General features: G+C 44.8%; 2 protein-coding genes and 1 pseudogene across 5 annotated transcripts in view; all 3 read left to right on the forward strand.

Annotated features, from left to right (window-relative positions):
- The window catches only part of ZNF445 (zinc finger protein 445), a 32623-nt gene extending 25819 nt beyond the window's left edge, over positions 1–6804 (forward strand). For 3 of the 4 annotated variants that reach the window (XM_055414486.2, XM_055414487.2, XM_088831987.1), the window contains 2 exons: positions 138–248; positions 1143–6804. In XM_055414486.2, the coding sequence (XP_055270461.1) occupies positions 138–248; positions 1143–3313 (2282 nt within the window). In that variant the 3' untranslated portion in view covers positions 3314–6804. The remainder of the gene's footprint in view (positions 1–137; positions 249–1142) is intronic. The other variant, XM_055414488.2, reaches the window with a different exon arrangement.
- Positions 6805–6921: 117 nt separating this feature from the next.
- LOC148774045 (TIM double twin CX3C motif protein pseudogene) lies at positions 6922–13216 on the forward strand (annotated as a pseudogene).
- Positions 13217–22937: 9721 nt separating this feature from the next.
- On the forward strand, positions 22938–24473 carry LOC148774046 (uncharacterized protein C3orf86-like). Its single transcript, XM_088831988.1, has one exon. It carries the CDS (start codon positions 22938–22940, stop codon positions 23451–23453), a length of 516 nt encoding a protein of 171 aa, XP_088688114.1. The 3' UTR covers positions 23454–24473.
- The last annotated feature ends 457 nt before the right edge of the window (positions 24474–24930 follow it).

Here is a 24930-nt window from a genome sequence, read left to right on the forward strand (position 1 = left end):
CCTCCCAGACTTCCTCCACTGGCCTCCTGGGCTTCCCCTCCTCCCCATCAGGAGCTCAGGCCTGAGAGTGTCCTGGAGAGTAGTTCTGCCTGATTCATCTACTGTCCAGTCACGTCCCCTTCTTTTCTCTTCTGCAGTGGGGCCATTCACCAAACCTGCTCTCATCTCCTGGTTGGAGGCAAGGGAGCCATGGGGCCTGAATGTCCAGGGAGTTCAGTTTAAGGGGAATCCAGGTGCTGCCCCTGCAGGTGAGTTCCAGAGAAATGACCAGGTCTTGATCCTTTCACATCTGCTCTTCTGTTTCTTAAGGTCTTTTACAGTATGAAAATTGTGGGAAACTCTCTGTTTTTTGCTAGAAGGAAGAGCCTTAGCAGTGTTGCTAATAAATATTGGGTGCTTGGGCTTTTCCCCTCCAGAGCGGCCTCTTAGATGTTGGTTTTCGGCCTTGCCCTTCGCCCAGCAGCCCTCTCAGGAGCAGCTCTTGCCTACGGGACAGCATCACTGTCCTCTTGTCCATTCACTGATATTCCTCCTCAGCCCTGTACTGCTCTGCCCTTCCTGCTCCTGGCAACCCTCATCCCACTTTTGCTGTTGTTCTTTGCTTGATCCTTCCCCTGTGGTCAGCTTGCAGCCCTTGCAGCCAGCCCTCCTCAAGCCCTTTCAGCTCTTGAAGATCTTCCTGTCATTGGTGCGTGTCACGCTTCCTCTCCTGTCTTGCTGTTTAACACTCCCTTCTGAACCCTTTGGGTTTTCCCCGGGATTTGATCCTTGCATGTGGCTAGCTGGTGTACCCATCTTGCTTCTGCTCTCCCCTTTCTGTCATCTGGAATACCCCTCCATGTTTTGCCTTATCCCTGACTGTTTTTGTAAAGCTACTGGCAGTCAGGCAAAAGCCTCACCACCTAAGTTTGTAACATTTTTTTGGTCCCTTGGTGCTTTCTGTATTTCCAAGTATGGGAAAAGAGAACATTCTTTACTCCCCCCTACTTTTTTTTTAAACCACACCTAGTGGCTTATGAGATCTTAGTCTCCTTACCAGGGATTGAACGTAGGCCATGGCAGTAAAAGCCTGGAATTATAACCACTAGGCAACCAGGGCACTCCCAAGAGTAGTACATTCTCTTATGTTTTATTTGTGTTAGGAGATGAGCTCCATGTGAAAACAGACAAGTTCATCTTAAAACCTGAACCTTTGGAAGAAGCAGTAACCTTGGCCATGCCATCAGGATGTCATGGTGCAGCGACTGTTTCTGAGGGACCAGGGCTCAGAGAATCTGTTGCACAGAAGAGCAGGTTAAAGGAACGATGTGGAAACCCCACACAAGTGAGAATTAAGAAAGAAGAGACCAATTCCAGCCATGGGGCAGGGAAAGACTGTGAAGATTCAGGAAGAAGTAATAGTCTTCATCTAAGACATATTACATATTTGAGAGGACCCAGAAGAAAGCAGTCCCTTAAACATGGCTATGGCAAACACTTTAGGGGAAGTTCCTACCACTATGACTATAAGGAGTATGGGAAAGGGCTCAGACGCATGATGGGTGGGTTCAGCCTACATCAGAGAATTCATGCTGGACTGAAAGGCAAGGCCAAGGATGTGCGTGGGAAGGACTTCAGCCTTAGTTCCCATCACCAACACGGGCAGAAACTTCACGTGGTGGGGACACTGTATAAGTGCAGCGACTGCGGGAGGACCTTCAGTCGTAGCTCCCACCTTGTATGTCATCGGAGACTCCACACTCAAGAGAAGCCGTTTAAATGCAGGGCATGTGGGAAAGCCTTCAGGTGGAGCTCTAACCGGGTGCGACATGAGAAAATTCACACCAGACTGAAACCGTATAAGTGCAGTTTATGTGACAAAGCCTTCCGTCGCATGTCTGTCTACCGCCTGCACCAGGAAACCCATGCTAAGCAGAAATATCTTGAATCTACTCAGGATGAAGAAGCTCTGACCTGTGACTCAGATTTTGATCATCATTTGAGAGACCAAAATGGGGAGAGACTCTTTGACTGCAGCCAGTGTAGGAAATCCTTCCACTGTAAATCATACATTCTTGAACATCAAAGGATTCACACCCAGGAGAAACCCTACAAATGTCCCAAATGCAGGAAAACATTTAGGTGGAGGTCCAACTTCACTCGTCACATGAGACTGCACCAGGAAGAGAAGTTCTATGACCTGGACAAACGTAGAGAAGAGTTGAGGCAGACCTCCAATTCCAGCCAGCTCCAGAGTGCCCCCACCATGGAAAAAGCTCTCGTGTGTCAGCAGTGTGGGAAAACTTTCATTCGAAAGAAGACTCTCATCAATCATCAGAGAATTCACACAGGCGAGAAACCATACCGATGCCACGAATGCGCAGAAGAGTTTCCTCACAGGTCGGCCTACATTGTTCATAAGAGGCAGCATGCCGCTGAAAGAAAACCTGAGGACACACCCTCGTTTAGTCATGACAGAGCATTCCAAGTTCCTCAGACCAGTCCCACCACAGAGGAGCCCTACAAATGCAGCCAGTGTGGCAAAGTCTTCCGCAATCATTCGTTCCTCCTCATCCATCAGAGAGTTCACACCAGAGAGAAGCCTTATAAGTGCAAAGAGTGTGGGAAATCTTTCAGATGGAGTTCTAACCTCTCCCGACATCAGAGGACTCACTCTTTGGGGAAACTGGATGAGTACTCCGAAAGCGAAGATGCTGTAAATCTTCAGTCACAAGTCCTCACCGGTGCAAAACCTTTTCGGTGCCAAGAATGTGGGAAAAACTTTACACGTAAAAGAAGTCTTTTAGATCACGAGGGAATACACAGTGGCGAGAAGCGCTATAAATGTAACCTGTGTGGGAAATCTTATGACAGAAATTATCGCCTTGTTAATCATCAGAGAATCCATACTAAAGAGAGACCGTTTAAATGTCAGTGCTGTGGGAAAGATTTCATTGGAAAACATACCCTCTCCATTCATCAGAGAAAACACATCAGAGCGGCCCAGTCTGAGAGTGGCGTGGCTGGGCTGTCTTCCCACCAGGAGACCGGGGTGAAGTTACATGAGTTAAAATCAGGTGAGGAGAATCCTCCTGAGGTTGATGAGAAAACTTGTGATCAGAGATCTGAACTCCCTGGCCTCCAGGATATACCCACTCGGGGAAAGTGCCACAAATGTAGCACATGTGGGAAAACTTTTAGAAAGAGCTCACAGCTCGTCAGCCACAAGAGATTTCATACTCGGGAGAGGCCCTTCAAGTGCAGAGTGTGTGGGAAGACCTTCAGGTGGTCTTCAAACTTGGCTCGGCATATGAAAAACCATATTAGAGATTAACTTGGGGTCTAACAGTTGGGGAGAGGGGGTCCTGGTCACCCTACTGGAGAACCCCTGATGGTGCAGAATGTGGGGCAGACCTTCACAGAGGGCCCAGTCCTTTTTTGGAAGCTTGTGGCAGAGAATCCTGAGGATTCAAAAATGTAGGGCACCTCCATCCTACTGCTAGAAAATGAGATGCTGGGGAAGAGCCTCATTGGGTTCCAGAAGGAGGTTTGGGCCCCTCGGAGTGGGCTTCGCACTATGGCCTGGAGTTTCCCCCCCAGCCAGATTTTCTTCTATAACTCTGAAGGGAGAGACCATTGCACTTCGTGGTGGTTCAACAGAATGTCCATGGCAAGGTAGGCTGTGGCTGCTGGGAAGGGTCCAGTTGGATCCTTAGTTTGCCTTTGAGTGTGACTTATAATGGTGTCTAGTCCACTTGACCTGAAAAATACCAGCAGCAGCAAGAACTAGTGTCTCCAGAAACCTCCAGGGGGGTTCCGGCTGTGCCTTCTATCTTCACAGCTGACTTTGGGTATTTGCTGTGGGCATGACAGCTGTCTCAGCTGCAAGTGGAGGAGAACAGGGTCCTGGGCTTGATCATCTGGAGAATGAAGCTCTCCCATCGCCAGCTCCATCCCCCAGGTCTGAATGGACAGCACCAGTCCATCTGCTAAACAAATGCATCAGGCATCTTCCATATGCCAGGCCCTGTTGTGTGGGCCATAGACGCAGCAGGGGACTGGAGCAGAAAGGTCTGCCATCTTGGATCTTTACAGACAATAAGCAAAGGAGATATATGTAGTATTTTGGGTGATGATACGTGTTGTGGACAGAACGAATCAGCAGAGTGAGAGGCAATGCAGGGTTGAAAGGTGGATTGGGATTTTAAATAGGCTGGTCAGGGAGGGTGTCAACTGAGAAGGTCATACTTGAACAAGGACCCGAAGGAGATCATGGAGGAAGCCACGTAGGTACCTTGTTCCTACTCAGGAGCCTTCACAGGAGGTAGTCTCCTTAGGGAACAGCCTGTAAGCCCCTGAACCAGAGTGAAGTGAGCCATCTGGAAGCGAGAAGCCCAGAAAAGTAGACGGCCAAACCACGTGAGCATCTTGGGTCCTTGCTGGGCCTTGGCTTCCTCAGAGGGGAACTTTTGGACAGTTTTGAGTTGAGGATTATCGTCTGAATCTGAACCATTACAGAATGTAGTTCAGATTCAGAGTCTCACATGTTGAGGGCCCAAGGTCATGGGAAGGGCCTCAGAGTCATCAGGTGTGTGTTCCTGGCTTGCTGTACCTTTTCTTGGCAGGATGATCTTGGGTGAATCACTGAACACTGGCATCTAAAATTAGAGTGGCTGACTCTGCTACCCAACTCTTGGGATGGGTAAAAGGAGGCTTAACTTGCTAAGATTCTGGGTTAGGAGTCCGATCTCTAGACCAGAGCTTCCCTGAGCTGCAGATCCCCTGTCAGTTGACACTACAAACACAGAAATACCCCTTTTCTGTCCATCTTTTCATCCCCTACTCCTTTTGCCTCCTGGTACCTCACAGAGTTCCTGCCCCAGTAGGGGCGTTTCTACTGCCATTTTTATAAAATGATAAATATTTATTTTTAAACATTCAAGTCAGATTTTTAAAAATGTAAAGAGTGAAGTAAAAGTCAACAGAAATCCCTCTGTACTGAGGTAAACCTGTAATATTTTGCGATTGTACTGATGCAGTCTGTTTGGTAACCTGAGTTTTAAAATAATTACGTAAGTAGTATATGATTATGATAGAAATATTAGTATGTACAGAGTCACTAAAAGGAAAAGTCTGACTACTTGGAGCTAACTACTAAACATTTTGGCATAATCAGCGTTGAATTTAGCTTCATTACGCTTCCCTGAACGCCCCTGTGCTGTTTCCTTTCACGTGGAGCGCCACACTCCTGTCTGATCTGGCGCAGGTCTTCACTCTTGCAGTCCCAGTCTTCCCTGACCCTTGTCCCTCTAAGCGTTCTCCCCTGGTCCCACCTCGCCTCATGCCTGTATGTTGCTCTCTTGGGTGTTGTGTGGGTTTCCAAAAGTTATTCCCATTATTGCAGCCAGACCGAGTACTCCAGAAGCCAGGTTTGGGTGTTTTTTTCTGGGCAGAGTAGATTTTGCACAAATTTGCCTCTTTTAAGGAATGTAGAACTGAGTTCATTATTTTAGCTAAGTCAGAATTGGAACTTCTCGAAGGTGTTTGTGAGTGAGATGTTGACTGGAGACTGCCCACAAGCGTGCCTGCTACTTGGGAGCCCAGTCACTGGTGTCTCCAAGCCAGAGGGGACCCAATTGACTGCGTTGGCCATCTGTGCTCACCTCACACCCTGTCTGGGCCTGGAGAACATACCCCTTCTTCCAAACCTGACCCTCATTCTCCCACTCCCTGGGAGGAACTGAAATTAGGGCTCGTGGGAGCCAGATGGGCTGAGACGCCACAGAGGGGTGGATATCAGGAGATGTTTCAGGCAAGTGTTCAGTGTGGTTGGTCTCACCCTTGCTGACAGAACCTGTCAGTCCAGACAGAGGTGAGTGTAGAGAAGAATGTGAAGGAAATGTAAATTGATGTGGACCATCCTATACTCATGAAGTTGGCTAATTTTTAGAAGCCCTTATGTGGGTAAGTGTATGGTACATGGGAACTCACTGCCGTGGGAATGGAAATTGTGACAGCTGCTGTGCCAAGCAAAATATGTAAAATCTGAGAAAATTGTGTATATTCTGCCACCCAGAATTCTACTCCTGGATAAACCCTAAAGTAACTCCATTTGAAGAAGGAAATGTGTCTATGACTGTTCATTGCGGTACTGTGCAGATAGCAAGATTAGGAGAAACCTAAATTCCCATCAGAAGAACAGGTTGTTTTTGGTAATTGAATATGAAAGAACTAGAGTTACATCTTTCAACATAGAGGAATCAAAAATGATGCAGAGAAAGTTGCAGAAGCTACATTCACCATTTATGTAAAGTTAAACATACTGTGTATCTGTGGGCACATGACTTAAACTTACTCGTGTTTCACTTTTTCTGTAAAATGAGATAGTAGTGCCAACCTCACAGGGTGATGGGGGAGGGGGACAGTTAATGAATTAATGCATGTAAACTGCTTAGAATAGTGGCGGGCATGTAAGCATTGTTGGCATAAGGTAACCAGTGTTACTGTTTTACACAATAATGTATTTCCTGTGATTCAAGTTATATGAAACGAAGAGTGTAAAATCCTGTGTTAGAATGATGTGTGAAAGCCATGCTCTGCCTTCCCAGAGCAGGAGTTTCTGATGGAATCAGGGAGGGTACATGGAGGTTTCAGTTGTGTTTTCTTTCTTTTAAAATGTTGATGTAGTTGGGTCAGCATGTTGATTTAATGGGCTATGTGATGGGTTCTTTTCTAACTATGTGTTTAAAATATCTCAAAATAAAAGTATTTTTAAGCATGGGCTCTGCCATTTCCTGATTTTTTAGAAATCCTGGCTCTGCCATTTATGTGGTGTTTCCTTCTCTTAGGGCTTCAGGTTCCTTGCCTGCAGCAATGGAGAGCAGCACAAATGGCTCTTAGTCAGGGAGTGGTTCAGCAGGTCTGAAACATCCACAATGGCAAACCAGGCAGCAGCCAAAAGAATGGGGATGTTCTCCATGTATTGACATGTAATCTTCAATACCTGCATTTTAAAAGGATACTATAAGCTATGTCTCCTTTAATTCCTTTTTATGTAAAAATAACAAGTGATGTCAGAAGCTGTAGCCTGGGATCCTGTGGATGGAAGAGGGTTCGTCATCCATTGCTCTGTTTTAGGGTAGTAAATAGGATTACACACCAACCACCCTTGTTTTTAAGTTAATACTAAGCCAGCTAAGACCTGGTAGGCTACAGTCCACGGGGTCGCAAAGAGTCGGACACGACTGAGCAACAGAACAGAACAGAAGCCAGCTAAGAAGAGCAAAGAAGTTTTGTATCAGCCAGGTTCTAGTCAGGAGCCAGAAACCATGTCAGTTATTTTAACAAAAAATTTTCAGAGAATTTTTCGCTAGATCTATCTAAGTAAAAAGGCAAGAAGAGAAAGAAAGCTAAGGTATCATGGAGGTAGTAACTGAGGAGGAGCTGCCACCCACAACTGGAGGAGCTGAGATAGAATCTGGCCTCATTGTGGATGTTTGACCACTGACGGATTTCAAGCCCTGCCTCACATCTGGACAAGCTGAAAAGAAATCCAAGGCACACCCTCTCAGCTTTCAAGATGACGTTTATGCAAACCCTGACCTTTTTAGTTGTACTGGAATCCTCACCCTTAACCACAATAAAAACCAGAGCCACTCACTCCTTTTATCAAGGCAAACCAGCTGGCTTTGATACCTGTCTTGCTGTCCCCACAGACCCTCATTATATGAATAATAAACTTTTTCATAACCTTTTGATATGTTGTGATTAGTTTCAACATCTGAACCAGTTTGTGATGGTGGTATTGTATTGATTCCACCTCCACAGGGCAAGCTACAAAGCAGGAACCAAGAGGAGTGGTTTGAATTGTTAAAAGGTTAGGTAGACATTGCAGGTGAACCCCTGTGGAACTGAATTCAGACCTATGAGAAGGAGAGCACAGCTGCGCCGGACTCTAGTGCTGCTCCCAGAAGGAATTGCCGCAGAAGGAAGAAGCATTGGGAACAGAAAGCAGTGCCCACAAAAGGCAAGAAGGAGCAAGTCTCCTCTTCCTCCTGTGTTAGGATTCTCCAGAGAATGAGAATCAATAGGGTATGTGTGTGTGTATATATATAAATAGAATAAAATTGGCTCATGTGATCCAAAATTCGCTGAGTGGGCCGACAGGTTGGAGATCCAGGAGAGCCCATATTCCAGTTCTGCCAAAAGGCTGTTTGCAGTAGAAGCTGAAAGAGCTGATGTTGCAGGTGAAGTTGGTAGACAGTCTGCTAGAGTGTTCTTTGTTGCCTAGGAAGGCCAGTCTTTGTTTTATTCCAGCGTTCAACTGATTAGAACAGGCCTGTCCACATTATGGAGAGTAATCTGCTTTACTCACACAGCCCACCAATTTAAATGTTAATCGCATCCAGAAAAACACCCTTACAGAGTAACATCTGACCAAACGTTTGTGGCCTAGACAAGCTGGCACACAAAATTAATCATGGATGTGAATCATCAGTGTGAAGCTCCAGGATTGCAGCTTCTCTCTCATACTCATTGACTGCAGAACCTAATGAAACCAGTAGGCAAAGCAGAGATGTGGATTGCAGGATTCCAGTCCTCTCACAAAGCATCTCCAGAAGGGCAGGTTTGAAGCAGAAAGATAATAAGCTAATAAATGATGCAACTTTCCTGAATTATTTTTTAAATTCCTAGGATATTTGGCTTAAAATTTTAAGACTGATAATACTTCTTGAGAAAATTTTGTGTTAAATTGCAGACAGTTGGTCACTTAAAGGTGTGAATTATGTCATCAGTTGGTTTTACCCATGGACCTTGTAATAGCTGTTGACTGACCTTATCCTGCTGTAATGAACTCAATGAAAGTCTCAGGAAGAGTTTCTTAAAATTAAGAACACGGTTAAGAGTATTCCTCTTCATGAACATTTATTTTACAAGGTTCACTAAATTAATAAAAAGGCAAATCTGTGTCTTTAACTGGAGAAGGCAATGGCACCCCACTCCAGTACTCTTGCCTGGAAAATCCCATGGATGGCAGAGCCTGGTAGGCTGCAGTCCATGGGGTTGCTAAGAGTCGGACACGACTGAGTGACTTCCCTTTCACTTTTCACTTTCATGCATTGGAGAAGGAAATGGTGACCCACTCCAGTGTTCTTGCCTGGAGAATCCCAGGGACAGGGGAGCCTCGTGGGCTGCCGTCTATGGGGTTGCACGGAGTCGAACACGACTGAAGCGACTTGGCAGCAGCAGTGACTTTAACAAAACAGCACGGAATCCAGATTTGCCTCAGATGGAGCAGTGACCTGGATAAGACCCCAACAGAGCACAGGGGAAACCAGACAGTGGAGTCCTGGAGCCAATTAAGAAGGCAAAAAGGCAAGGATGCCTCCATTTACATTCATGGTTGAGCTATCTTTGTTGCCCAAATGACCTGGGAGCACATCAGTTCATGCCTTTCACTATTAAATCTGTATAAGATAGCTAAGGCAAGGAGAATGTGTGCATCTGGGTGTACTGGTTAAGATTCATAGGATATTAATGTGGTTTCAGTAGATGCTTCCTATTGTTGTGAATTAAAGAATCTGATAAATATATTGAATAGAGTTAGAAAAAATTGGTCTAAGTATGGATGTTTTCCCTCTGCAACTTAAGATTTGAATGAGAGCAGAAAACAGACTGCCTTCAGATATATCATTGTGGCTTATTTAAAATGGCCATGGAAGATCCTCCCTTGGTGAGAGTCAGTCCAAGGAGTCATTATGTATATAGAATAATACTAAATACTGACATCAGCAATCCAAGAGCAATGTGCTTTTAGATTCATGCCGATATTTCCACATAATAGTTGGACACATGAATCTTATTCATATAGAAGTATAAAGTTGTTGGGTAAATCCGCAGGTTTTCCTTCTTGGTCCATGTACAATTAATTATATACGTTAAATGTTCTATCATCAGATCCACAGCTGAGAAACTTACTCTGTCAAGGTGCAGTCTGATGTGAACATAAGCAGGAACTTTTATGTCTTAAGGCTGATTCATGTGAATGTATGGCAGAAACCACCACAATATTGTTATTAGCCTCCAACTGAAAAAAGTCATGTGAGAAAAAACTAGAAGTTATATATGAGGAGAAAGTCTAGTCTGTGTGTGCGAGTCCATGTGGGCACCGGCGCAGCCAGGAACTGCGCAGGTCGTCATGGTGGAGCTGCAGCAACTCCGGGTGCAGGAGGCAGTGGACTCCATGGTGAAGAGTCTGGAGAGGGAAAATATCTGGAAGATGCAGGGCCTCATGTTCCGGTGCAGCGCCGGCTGTTGCGAAGACAGCCAGGCGTCCATGTAGCAAGTGCACCAGTGCGTTGAGCACTGTCATGCATCTCTGGCTCAAGCCCAGGCCCTGGTGACCAGCGAGATGGAGAAGTTCCAGGACCGCCTGGCCCGGTGCACTATGCATTTCAGTGACAAGGCCAAAGATTCAATAAATGTGGGGAGTAAGGAGAATGGTTTCTGTTCGTTTCCAAGGCAAACCATTCAATATTACAGTAATCCAAGCCTATGCCCCAACCAGTAATGCTGAAGGAGCCGAAGTTGAACGGTTCTATGAAGACCTACAAGACCTTTTAGAACTAACACCCATAAAAGATGTCCTTTTCATTATAGGGGACTGGAATGCAAAAGTAGGAAGTCAAGAAACACCTGGAGTAATAGGCAAATTTGGCCTTGAAGCACGGAATGAAGCAGGGCAAAGGCTAATAGAGTTTTGCCAAGAGAATGCACTGGTCATAGCAAACACCCTTTTCCAACAACACAAGAGAAGACTCTACACATGGACATCACCAGATGGTCAACACCGAAATCAGATTGATTATATTCTTTGCAATCAAAGATGGAGAAGCTCTATACAGTTAGCAAAAACAAGACCAGGAGCTGACTGTGACTCAGATCATGAACTGCTTATTGCCAAATTCAGACTGAAATTGAAGAAAGTAGGGAAAACCACTAGACCATTCAGATATGACCTAAATCAAATCCCTTATGATTATACAGTGGAAGTGAGAAATAGATTTAAGGGACTAGATCTGATAGATAGAGTGCCTGATGAACTATGGATGGAGGTTCGTGACATTGTCCAGGAGACAGGGACCAAGACCATCCCCATGGAAAAGAAATGCAAAAAAGCAAAATGGCTGTCTGGGGAGGCCTTACAAATAGCTGTGAAAAGAAGAGAAGCGAAAAGCAAAGGAAAAAAAGGAAAGATATAAGCATCTGAATGCAGAGTTCCAAAGAATAGCAAGGAGAGATAAGAAAGCCTTCCTCAGCGATCAATGCAAAGAAATAGAGGAAAACAACAGAACAGGAAAAACAAGAGATCTTTTCAAGAAAATTAAGAGATTCCAAGGGAACATTTCATGCAAAGATGGGCTCGATAAAGGACAGAAATGGTATGGACCTAACAGAAGCAGAAGATATTAAGAAGAGGTGGCAAGAATACACAGAAGAACTGTACAAAAAAGATCTTCACGACCAAGATAATCACGATGGTGTGATCACTGACCTAGAGCCAGACATCTTGGAATGTGAAGTCAAGTGGGCCTTAGAAAGTATCACTACGAACAAAGCTAGTGGAGGTGATGGAATTCCAATTGAGCTATTTCAAATCCTGAGAGATGATGCTGTGAAAGTGCTGCACTCAATATGCCAGCAAATTTGGAACACGCAGCAGTGGCCACAGGACAGTAAAAGGTCAGTTTTCATTCCGTTCAAAGAAACGCAGTGCCAAAGAATGCTCAAAGTACCACACAGTTGCACTCATCTCACATGCTAGTAAAGTCATGCTCAAAATTCTCCAAGCCAGGCTTCAGCGATATGTGAACCGTGAACTTCCAGATGTTCAAGCAGGTTTTAGAAAAGGCAGAGGCACCAGAGATCAAATTGCCAACATCCACTGGATCATGGGGAAAGCAAGAGAGTTCCAGAAGAGCATCTCTTTCTGCTTCATTGACTATGCCAAAGCCTTTGACTGTGTGTATCACAATCAACTGTGGAAAATTCTGAAAGAGATGGGAATACCAGACCACCTGACCTGCCTCTTGAGAAACCTGTATGCAGGTCAGGAAGGAACAGTTAGAACTGGACACGGAACAACAGACTGGTTCCAAATAGGAAAAGGAGTACGTCAAGGTTGTATATTGTCACCCTGCTTATTTAACTTCTATGCAGGGTACATCATGAGGAACGCTGGGCTGGAAGAAGCACAAGCTGGAATCAAGATTGCCGGGAGAAATATCAATAACCTCAGATATGCAGATGACACCACCCTTATGGCAGAGAGTGAAGAGGAACTCAAAAGCCTCTTGATGAAAGTGAAAGAGGAGAGTGAAAAGGTTGGCTTGAAGCTCAACATTCAGAAAACGAAGATCATGGCATCTGGTCCCATCACTTCATGGGAAATAGATGGAGAAACAGTGGAAACAGTGTCAGACTTTATTTTTTTGGGCTCCAAAATCACTGCGGATGCTGATTGCAGCCATGAAATTAAAAGATGCTTACTCCTTGGAAGGAACGTTATGACCAACCTTGATAGTATATTAAAAAGCATAGACATTACTTTGCCAACAAAGGTCCATCTAGTCAAGGCTATGGTTTTTCCAGTGATCATGGATGGATGTGAGAGTTGAACTGTGAAGAAAGTTAAGCGCCGAAGAATTGATGCTTTTGAACTGTGGTGTTGGAGAAGACTCTTGAGAGTCCCTTGGACTGCAAGGAGATCCAACCAGTTCATTCTAAAGGAGATCAATTCTGGGTGTTCATTGGAGGGACAGATGCTAAAGCTGAAACTCCAATACTTTGGCCACCTCATGCGAAGAGTTGACTCACTGGAAAAGAGTCTGATGCTAGGAAGGATTGGGGGTGGGAGGAGACAGGGACGACAGAGAATGAGATGGCTGGATGGCATCACCGACTCGATGGACATGAGTTTGAGTGAACTCCGGGAGTTGGTGATGGACAGGGAGGCCTGGCGTGCTGTGATTCATGGGGTCGCAAAGAGTCGGAAATGACTGAGTGACTGAACTGAAGGAGCTTCAGGTGAAGCGGCGGCTGGAGACCTGCATGACCAGGTGTGTGGATGACCATGTGAACCTCATCCCAACCATGACCATGAAGATGAAGGAATCTCTCATCCATTGGGAAATAGCTGTCTGCTAGTGGCCATCAGGGGTGAGGGCAGGAATCTATTTAAAAAGAGGAATGGGGATTTGGGTCTTTTAAGGAAAGTTGATGAATGAGGAAATTATGGATGGCACCAAGTCTAAGGCTTGTGTTTCTTTGCTCTGAACTCTGGTTCCTTTGTGTTTCAGTCCTAGAAAGTGAAATGGAAAAACAACGGTGCTAAAATTTGGGTCATAGATAGCTCAGGAGGTTTTTTGGGAGCCTGAATTTTATGTGGCAAGTGCTTCTCTTGGCCATAGGGAGTTTCCCTTGTACCAAACCAGGGCCCAGATTCTCTTACTGCACAGATACCAAGAGGCTGGCAGGTTCATCTAACCTGCTTATGGTCTAGTGGAGTATGAGACAAGGTGTTTCTATTTGTTGCCACCTGCTGTTTACCAGAAGGATCACTACAACTTTTCCCCCAAATTAATAAAACCCATGCAGTCACTAATTTAGAAAAAGACAGGGGGCTTCTAGGGATTTTGTTTTGCTTGGTTTTATAGACAAGGGCATGACATTAATTTAAGATGTAAAGTTGGGAGAGGCAGTTTGGATAAAAACTTTGACAGGGTCCCTGCAGATACTCATTTCTGACCATCAAGATGTGGCTGTATATTTCTTAAAATTTTCACACTACATCTTTCAGCCTGGAGACCCTGCAAAAATGTAAGAAGTGGTATCACACTGGTAAGGGAAGCAAGTGTTCCCTTTCACTGGCAACCATGGTGAGCCCTGGGGCTGCCAGCAGCAAAATCAGCCAAGCGACAAGACAATCTTACAGTGACACTCACGCTTGAAGGGAAATGGGATTTTGACATTGTTATATGCTCATATTCAGGAATGAACAGTGAAAGAGGAATTGTTAGCTGCTTAATTAAGAGGGTTGTGAAGTACGGGCTTTGGAAAAATCTGGTTTTCATGAAACAGAATGAAAGCCTAAACCCAGTGTTGCTTACTTTGCCCCCTGAAATAACAGCTTTACTGAGACAATCCCCTGGCAACACAAAAGTCAAGGGAAGAAAAGTAAGCAATTTAGGAGTGAGCTTTAGCTCCTTTAGAGAGATAAAGGGACTGCTCTTTGTTACCAAATACCACTTTTGCCAGGGCCTTTGCTACATGCGTCATTCTTGTCCCAGTTCTGGCACCTTATCATTTTGATAAGGACCTTGGCTTTTTACCAGCTTATTACTTGATAATATTGTCCATTTGCTGTTTTAAGACTGTGATATATTTTCCTAGTGGTTTGGTTTTAAAAATAAATAAGAATTTTCTTCCAAAAAATAAAGAAAGTCTAGTTGGAGTCCTGAGAGCAAGCTCGGTGGCTGCAATATCATCAGAAGGAGTTATTTCAGGTAAGTAGAAAGTCTTATTACTATGATTTTACCTGTCTGAGTTGGATTGTAGAAGAATGTTCCAACTGGTAAGCCTTGGTCGCTAGTACTAGAGTAATCCATCGTCCAGTAACAGTTGGTGTTTTCCTGTCTTCACATGTCTCGCTCACACACTATGAAGCTTCAGTCCTAGGGTGACTTTTCACTTATCATTGGTCACAGCAGTTGGAGTAATCATTCATTTGCTCATTCATTCATTCATGGGAACATTGTTTTTTAATTGAGTCAACATTGGTTTATAGCATAAGTTTCCTGTGTACAGCACTGTAATTCTACTTTTGTATACACTACGGCGTGCTCACCACCAAAAGTCTAGTTTTGATCCACCGTACAATTGATCCCTTTTACCCTTTTCACCCTTACCCTCTGATAACCACCAACTTGTTCTTTGTATCTGTTTTTATTCTTGTTTTTCATATTCCATGTATGAATAAAATTGTATTTTGTTTTTCTCCATCTGACTTATTTCACTTAGTGTAAAACCCTTAAAGTCACAGTCCATTTCTGTCACAGATGGCAAGATTTCATCTTTTTCTGTCTGAATAATATTTCCGTTGTATATATATATACACCACATCTTTATCCTTTATCCACATCTTTATATACAACACATCCTTGTGTTGATGGGTACTTAGTTGTTTCCACATCTTGCTTATTGTGTATGCTGTGGCAATGAACATAGGGTGCATTTTATCTTTTCAAAATTATATTTCCATATTCTTTGGATAAGTCCTCAGAAGCAGAAGAACTGGATCATATGGTAATTCTAATAATATACTGAGGAATTGCCATATTGTTTTCCATAGTGGCAGCACCAACTTACTTTCCCATGAACAATATATGAGATTCTTTCTTTCCTACATTGTCTCTAACGCATTTTTTTCTCTTTTTGACTGCACCTCGCAGTGTGCAGAACTTCCCTGACCAGAGATAAACCTGCACTCCTTGCAGTGGAAGTGAAGAGTCTGAAGCATCTATTTTTCTGCCAATACCATGCTATTTTGATTACTAGCCTTGTAGTAAAATCTGACATCAGCGACTGTGACACCTGCATCTTTGTTCTTTTTTCTCAGGACTGCTTTGGCTATCTGGATCTTTTGCGGTTTCATACAGATTTTAGGATTTTTTAGTTCTACCTCTGTGAAAAATATCATTGGGATTTTGATAGGGATTGCACTGAATCTGTAGATTTCCTTAGGTGATATGGACATTTTAACAATGTTACTTCTTCCAATCAATGAGCATGAAATATTTTTCCATTTGTGTCTTCAATTTCTTTCAACAGGATCTTACAGTTTTTTACTCCTTGGTTAAATTTATTCTTAGGGATATTTTATTTTTTTGTTGTGATTGTAAATGAAATTGCTTTCTTAATGTGTCTTTTTGCTGGTTCATTGTTACTGTACAAAAATGCAACAGATTTTTATATGTTAATTTGTACCTTGCAACTTTACTGTATTTTTAAAAAATGCTTTATTTATTTATGGCTGCGCTGGGTCTGTTGCCGCACGTAGGCTTTTTCTAGTTGTGCCGAGTGTGGGTTACTCGCTATTATGTTATGTGGGCTTTGCACTGTGGTGGCTTCCCTTGTTGCAGATCAGGGTCTCTAGAGCTAGCAGGCTTCAGTAGCTGTGGCATACAGGCTTAGTTGCCCCTCGGCATGTGGAATCTTCCCAGACCAGGGATTGAACCCGTGTCCCTTGCATTGGCAGGTGGATTCTTAACCACTGGACTGCCAGGGAAGACCTTGTATTTGTTTATTTTTTTAGTAGGTTTTTTTGTGTGTGTATGGAGTCTTTAGCATTTTCTATATACAAAATCATGGTATCAGCAAATAGTGAAAGTTTTACTTGCTTCTTTTCAATTTGAGTGCCTTTTCCTTCTTTTCCTTGCCTAATTGCCCTGGCTAGGACTTCCAATGGATGCCATGTTGCATAAGAATAGTGAGAGTAGGCCCTTGTCTGATTCCTGATCTTAGAGGGATAATTCTCAGTTTTTCACCATTGAATATGATATCTGATGTGATTTTAGTTTTCTTAAGTTTACTGAGTAACTTTTTGTGTCCTAACACATGGTCTGTTCTTGAGAATGTTCCGTATGCACTTGAGAAGAATGTATTCTGCAGCTTTTGGATGGAATGTTTTATATATAGTTTTAGGTCTATTTGGTTCCATGTTTCACTTAAGGCCAATGTTTCCCTGTTGATTTTCTGTCTGAAGTATCTATCCATTGATGTAAGTGAGGTGTATAAGTCCCTTGCAATTACTGTGTTGCTATCAATTTCTCCTTTCCTCCCTTTAAACAATTATATTATTAATTGTTTCATATTTTTTGGTGTTTCCATGTTATGTTCCTATATATTAATACATGTCGTGCCTTTTTGATGAATCATCCTTTTATCATTATATTTGTCTCTTGTTAACCTTTTATGGTTTGAAGTCTATTTGTCTGATATGAGTAGGGCCACACTTATTCTTTTGGCTGCCGTTTGCTCGGAGTATTCCATCCTTTCACAGTGAGCCTACATTTGTCTCTCGAGCTGGGTTTCTTGGGAGCACCATATAATGGGATCTTCTCTTTTAATCCATCTAGCCACCGTGGCTTTTGGTTGGTGAATTGAATTCACCTAAAATTTAGGATAGTTACTGATCTATGAAGGTTGAGGACTGCCATTTTATCTTTTGGTTTTGATTGCTTTATATTTCTGTTGTTTATCCTCCCTTGTGTTTTTGTTTGTAACTCTCTGAAAGATTCCATATGCAGTTGGTGTGGCAGAGACCACTGAATGTTCCCTATGTTTTGGATTCCTTTCATTTTCAATAGTAGAAGGCTTAGCTCTTTATAGGACCACTGAAATGAAAGACTGTAGGTCCCAGCCTTTTTTTCAGTGTATATCGTCATCATTTTCCTAATAATCATATGTATATATTTTTGAAACAGAAAACACATAGCAGCACAAAGACTGACACACTGGATAGTATTTTTTTAATTATCTAAAATAACTATATGTATATATAGCGATAAAAAGAATTGAAGAAAGCCTTCAAAATTAGATTTTGAGAAATTTTAAAGATCAAACCAGGTCATGATTTGTGTCAGGCTGGAGGCCTCTGAGGATCCTGTGTAGCATCCTGTGAGTAAGGCTAACCACCTGGAAGATGACCTTCTCGGGGCTGAAGGATGTCAGCTTCAGGGACAAACCATGAAAGTAGGAAAGCCCCTGCGCTGGGAGAGTGCCTTGTGGGGAGGGGAACGTAGCGGGCAGTGGCTGAGGGGGTGGTGTGGATGGCCTGCAAAGCGGAGGAGGGCCTGTATCTGGCAGCGATGGAGGTCTGTTGAGAGTAACAGGCACCTGGTCAGCACCTGGAGAGTAGCCAGGGCTCTTTGGGCCACCTTTTCTTGGAGAGGAAGCAGCAGGGGGTGCTACTGGACCACAAGTCTGTGTAGGGACAGTAGGTGGGCCTCTGGGACAGAGGGGAACCACATCCCCAGCCCCACATCCAGATGGGGGTTCACATGTCAGGGTCAGTAGACAAGTGGGAGACAGTGCTGGAGGATCTGTCTTCCACGTGGGGTAGGTGACTTGTGCTGTGACTTCATTTACCCACATAAATGTGGGTAGAGGCCTGTTCTTTGACCCCACCTGACTTCTAGACATCTACAGGAGGGGAGAGAAAACCTCAGTGAGTTCTCCATCAGTGGACAATGGAGGGATCCACCCCTCACACAGCAAGGAACCCCCATGGTCCCTGGGCTTCAATGAACTAACCCCATACCCCGTGGGGGTACAGCTTTTCAGAAGCTTTTCCAGGAACAAGAGAGGTCTCCTAAACTGTCCAAAATTCATTTTTAGGTTTGATCAGACCTTCAGTCCAATGTGTCCAAGTCCACTCCTGGTCTAAATAACTGACAGCCTTGTTTGCCAAAGGCTGTTTCCTATGCTTTTGTAAGTTCTGTTTCTTTTAGGAGGTATGACGTGACCATCCTTCCTGGTGAAATCTGAAAGCCCTTACCTTCTAGGTTGCAGTCGGTTTCAAGATCTGAGCAGCTATTCAGTGGTTAGACGCTGGGTGATAAAGGTGGTTCCGATTGAGGGGCAGTGAGACGACTTCGGGCCTGGTGCTGGAATGCTATGTGGGTTCCAAGGCCATGTTCAGTGGGTTTGAGGGAAGGAGGACTTCAAAGGAAAGGACCAGGAGAAGGAGGAGTGGCTGAAGTCTGGTCATCCCCTCCCTGCCCCACGGCCATCTCCTTTTATTCTCTGGCGCCAGCAGCTGGCCTTTATGACAGCAGGGTCTTCAGTCAATCATAGTGCTCACCCTGTGCTGTCACTGTTGGACCCTCCAAGGCAATTTGCGGAGGAAAGTACCTTTGCTACCAGTGTAAATATGTACCTCTCTGCTTCTGCCGGTTAATGTGCCTGGGCAAGGGCAATTGTTTTAGTCCTGTGAACTTTAATTTCTGGGAAATTTAATTTTGAGGAGCGGTCTTTATTTTTAGGGATGAATTTATTTCTGCAGTCTTTAAAAATACGAACATTTTGTAAATCTTTTTGAAAAAAAAGAAAACTAGATCTAAGCAAGGGAATTGCTAACAATAGGGTTTAAATGTATGCTGAAAGGACTGAGAGTTAGCAGAATAGTTTGGTGACAAGGAACCTCTACTAATGTAGTCACTTAAAAAGACTATATTAGGGTTATCCAGAGAAATGGAGCGTGTGTGTGTGTGTGTGTGTCTGTGTCTGTGTGTGTTATTATAAGGAATTGGCTTACATTATTATGGAGGCTGAGAAGTCCAGACTCAGGAGAGCTGGTACTGTAGTTCCAGTCTAAGTTGGAGGCCAAAGTCATGAGAAGACTGATATTCCAGGCTGAACACCGTCATGAGAGTTTTGTTTTTTCCCTTCAAGTCTTCAATGGATTGGATGAGGCCTACTTTCCACTAAGTTATAGAGTGGAATATAATGGAAACGTATTTAACTAATGAAACCAGTATAAGAAATATAGGAAGTTTGAATCATGAGAAATTTAATTTTGGTCTTAGACAAACCAAAATATTGTGTTAACATGTTTTTAAATGATAAATTAACGAAGACTGAATCATGCCAGATTTTCTTTTAAATTGATGTCTTATTATCTCATAATAGTTACAAAGGCTACTAGGTAAATATACTTTTTTTCCACCCTAGATTACTGGTTTATTATAGGATATAACCCAGAAACAGGCAGATGGAAGAGACTCACAGGGTAGCATCCATGCCCCATCTGAGTGACCGATGTGCCAGCATTTCTATGTGTCCACCAGCCCGGAAACTCCCAAGTGTACTTTCTAATGTTTCTAAATAGAAATACTTTAGTAACATTTCTTTCCTTTTTCTTATTTAGACAATTTTGGCTTCATCCAACCTAAATGTTCATAGAGTATATATATAACATCCGAATGCATTTATTGATGAGTAAATCCTTCACATATTCAGGAGCAGGAAAAGAGATAAAGTGTAACAGGAAAAAATAAGAGGGAATTGACTTTAGACAGATAGCTAATTATTCTTCTCTGCAAGGAAAGAGGAAAAGTTTAGACATGCACATATACAAAAAAGAGTGTCTGATTCTGACATAATTTGGTCCTTGAAATTTTTTTTCTCCTTCATAGGGCATGTGGGATCTTCGTTTCCTGAGCAGGGATCAAACCCATGCCCCCGATATTGGGAGCTCAGCATCTTAACCACTGGACTGCCAGGAAGTCCCTGGTCCTTGAAAATTATATTCAGCCAAAAGATATTTAAAGACAGCACTTGTTAATTCCTGATGTATGGAAAGGAAGGAAGAAATGCGTCCTGCTTGAAACAAAATGATGTGTTGCTCCGGCAGTCAAGATACCATGGAGACCAGGCCTAGTTCTCAGGAAGCTGAGGCCATGGAGAGAGTTTGGGTCCAAGGGTGAGCCACACCCAGCTGAGTAGGGAGTGGATCTGTGAGAAATTTCTAACCTAGCATCCACACTGCTAAACATGAACTAACCCTGCCAGGGGAGGACATGCCCCCTTGTCTATAGGCTTATAGCCTAGAGAAAGCAGATGCTGCTTTGTGGAGCCATGCCATGGAACTGGCACAGGTTGGCAACTGTGGGAAAGGGAAGGGCAGGTGTCAGGGACACCTCTAGGCTGGGGTTTCAGGTGCTATGACAGAGGGGACCGGAGGAGGTGTATGGCTTTGCTGGAAAGAGTTGAGGTTACCAGGTAGAATCCGGGCTGGGATAGGGTGGGAAGCACTTTACACAATAATCAGGTTGCTAGGAGCCCCCAGTCTTCTACGGCCCCTTCTCTCTGAAGCTCCCTCCACAGACTCCTCCCTCCAGCACCTTCTGACAGGTGAGCTTCAAATCCTTCACACCTTTTTCGTCCCCTAGCTCCTGGCCAGCCCCTACCTGTTCAACCCACTGTGTGTCCTTGCTACAAGCAACACCGATTCTGGGAATCCTGCCCAGTGCGCTGACTTCTCCATGGCCTTGTGGACCACTGGGGAAGCTGGAGAAGCCCTCTCTGCCTGAGGGCAAATCAGAGCTTCATATAGGATGTAGGTGTCAGAATCTTGAAAGCTCGTTGACGTTCTAGGTAGTGTAACTTGATGTTTCGCAGGGGTGACAGTCCCTGTCCATTCTAACAGAAGTGAAGCAATTATCAATATTGACAGAAGGAAAGTAAGAGGAGTCCCCAGACTGGCCAAGAGGCCCACACCAAGGCAGGCTTACCCTGAGCTCAAAAAGAATCAGCTTTGAAGCCTCTCTCTTGCAGTGTTCCTGGCAAAGTGTTCCCATGGTGTGGGAGTTTGTTGCTGCAGTAACAAATGACCACAAATTTAGCTGCTTGGAACAAGAGCCCTTTACTGTCTCTCAGAGCCTGAGACTGGCAAGTGTTGCTTGTTCCTCTGCTTAGGGTCTCACAAGACTGCCATCAGGGTTTTGTCTATCCTTGGCTCTTACCTGGAGACTCTGAGGAAAATCCACTTCTAGGCTCATTCATTTTGTTGACAGAGTTGATTTCCTTCTCCTGGTCTTCACTTGGTCCCTGCCATCATCAAGCCAGCAATGGCAGTAGACTCCTTCTCATACTTAGTCTGTCTTCTACTTCTGTTCTCTCTCTCTGACCTCAGTAAGAAAAAGTTCTCTATTTTTCAGAGCCCAAGTGATTAGGTTGGGGCACCCAGGTGATACAAGATAGTATGCCCTAGATTTAGGTCCATAATTTTAATTACACCTGCAAAGTTCCCTTGGCCATATAATAAAACATATTCACAGGTTCCAAGGATTAGGGCAAGGACATCTTTAGGGAGCCTTTCCACTGGCTACACATGGTCATGTGTTTGTAAAATTTGTAAGAGTGATTTTTTATTTTTTTTGGCGTCTTTTGTAAAAGGTCCAGCATTCTCCATTCTCCTGTTAATCTAAGACAGAGTTTTTGAAGCTATCATTCTTTAATCATTGTTGCTTCCTTTATAAAATGAGTTTTAGGAATGGCAACGAGCATTTTCTTAAAGATTATGGGAGAATGCAATTGAATAGAAAATATCAGAGACCATGGCACACAACCATTGACATTTCATGAAACTGTTAGTATTCATTCACACACAAGCACATGCATTCATTCACACACACACACACAAGTATATCTGAACTAGATAAAGATGTAAAGTATACTTTTTTTTAAGAAAAGATATATTTTTACTTATTTTTGACTGCACTGGGTCTTCATTGCTGTGGGCTTTCTCTAGTTGCGGTGACTGGGGGCTACTCTTCATTGCAGTGCATGGGCTTCTCGTTGCCGTGACCTCTCCTGGTGCAAAGCACAAGCTCAGTAGTTGTGGTTTGCAGGTTTAGTTGCCCCATAGCATATGGGATCTTCCAGGACCAAGGATTGAACCTGTGTCCCCTGAATTGGCAGGTGGATTCTTAACAGCAGGAGAGCCCCCAAAGTATACTTTTTAGTATACTTCGTTAAAATTTGAAAAGATAGTTAAGAAACAAAAGAACCCAGGAAAGTCCCTGTGGTCCAGTGGTTAGGGCTCTGTGCTTTCACTGCTAGGCAGGAGTTCAATTCCTGGTCTGGGGATTCAGACCCCATAAGACCCACCGGTACCGAAAAAAAAATGTCCTAGAATTCATTGGAGCCGCCAGGTAGGTCTGTTCTTGGTCCTGGGAAGATTTCTGGAGCATACTGGACAACAGAGGGCTAGCACAGGTGGTTTATAGAAGCCCAGTGGCTAATGGTTCCCTTTGATGCTGTAGGTGGAGCCCTCCGTCCTCAGTATGGAAGACTGAGGACGCTCCTGTGTGGTCTCCATTTTCTCCTTTGTAGCTATGTCAAAGAGTCAATTTGGACACGGGAAGAAAACTCTAGATACATTTTTCTGGATAAACGAGGTAACTGGAGAAATCACCTACCCCCAGCTGAAGACAGACGCACCCGCAACGTCGCCAGCTCCTCTCCAGAAGCCGGGAGAGGGAGCCAGATCTCAGCGCGGGGCCGTGCAGGGTGCTGCTCGCAGCACCCAGTGTGCTGCGGCCAGCACACTTGCACAGAAGGCCGCCCCTTCACCCGCTCCTACAGCTGCACTGAAAGACGTCGGCTCCCGAAACTCCTTCCCTCCGCCGCCGCCCTATCTCCTGGCCAAAGATGGAGTCCCGAGCCCCTCGCCGTTCTCTGCAGTTCCTGTCACTATCTCACCGCCAGGAGGCGCTCGGCCACCGTTCGGCCCCCTTGGACCAGCCCTTCTGCCGCAACCTTCTGCCTTCCCTCCTAGCCCTTCTGACCCCTGGGGCTTCACCTGCAAGCTGAAAAACATCCTTACTGGGAATAACCGATTTTCCTTTTGAGCCTGAGCAAATACGCTTGACCACACCCTCTAAGCACCTTGCTGAGCCATTGTCGCCTGGCACCAGTACGCCTTCACTCCATAAAAGACCGGCCTGCCTCCCTTAGAAGCGCTAAGGACCCTTGGCAGAGTTCTTAGAAGAATATGCCCAGTGCTTTCAAACCCCATATAAATTTAACTTAGATTTTGACACATATTTTTTCTTTTAAGAACTTCCTTTACCTCTCAAGACATCTTGGTATTTTTAACTCTTTGGGATTCAAGAATTTGGTTCTACTGTCAGCTGCAGAGTAATATGCCTAGTTCCCAGCCAGAGCCTGAAGGATCCCTGCCTTGGCTGAGATAGGAACAAGCCGGGCTGAGTGGGACTCGAAGGCCTGGTGTCTTTGGGCACAATCTAGGGCCACCGGGGCTTCGGGGTGCATTGAGGACCAGCCTGGACTCTGATCAGAGAGGGGTTAGAACTGGATCTGGGCCGTGGGGGGCAGTCTGGGGCCAGGGAGACTTTGGGCAAAGAGCCTCCCCAGTTGGAATAGGGCTGGGCGATGCTCTGGTGGGACAGTGGGCAGCCTCTTGGCCCTCCCAGGAGTGGAGTGACTCCTACCTACTGACGTGATCATGCTGGGCAGGAGGTGGGAATTGGAGGCTCTGAAACACCTTGCCCCAGCCTGAGGATACCAAGAAACCCCAGTTCTCTGGGCTGGAGAATAAAGGCCTGAGATCCAGCCTTGATCCTCTGGCCAATGACCCTCTGACACTGCCAGGACCCTACCTCTCTTGCCCTCAGTTTCCCTCCCTGCATGCTGTGGGAGTGCGCCAGCCTGTCTGCAGGTCTGCTCAACTGCACAGTCTGTGACTCTGTCCCCAGAAACCAGGACTGGGTGAGGCCCCCAGGACACTGAGGGCCTGGAGGTCAGGCCTCAGGTGGGGTCAGCTGGTGCCAAGGGCATGGCCAAGCGTGGCAGAGGGCAGGGGCCGTGAGCTCCACAGTGTTGGGGGGATGACCAGTGTACACTCTCCAGGATCCCTCATGCATGGCCTTGACAAAGACCTCATTGTCATGGTTAGGGGTGCTGGCCTCTCAGGCAGAGTTGTGGCCAGGCCCCTAGCCCTGACTTTGCAGGAGCTCCTTAGCCTCACTCTATCTAGCCTCCAAGAGTCCCAGCAAGTGTCCCAGGGATGCCCGGAGAGGTTCAAGCTCAGCCTGGGCCAGGGAGCAGGGCTCTGTCTACACCAGCAGAGTTCCCAGGGGAACAGTGACTAGTACTCATCCTGTGGACAAACCACCCAGTGCCCTTGGAGCATTGCATGGCTTGGTCTTTTGCCTCATGACTTGGCAGGGCCTCTTCTGCTGACCGTGTTCATGTGACAAAAGCTTGGCAGAAATTTCCTGTCCAGGATGGTGTGACTGTCCATAGGGTCTCTAATCTGGAAAGTTAGCCAGCAGTGAGTGTACCTTATCCCCACACCTCTTCAAG

This window comes from Moschus berezovskii, chromosome 24 (genome assembly GCF_049115385.1).
Source record: "Moschus berezovskii isolate FMDL1 chromosome 24, NW_MosBer_1.0, whole genome shotgun sequence".
Lineage (NCBI taxonomy): Eukaryota > Metazoa > Chordata > Mammalia > Artiodactyla > Moschidae > Moschus > Moschus berezovskii.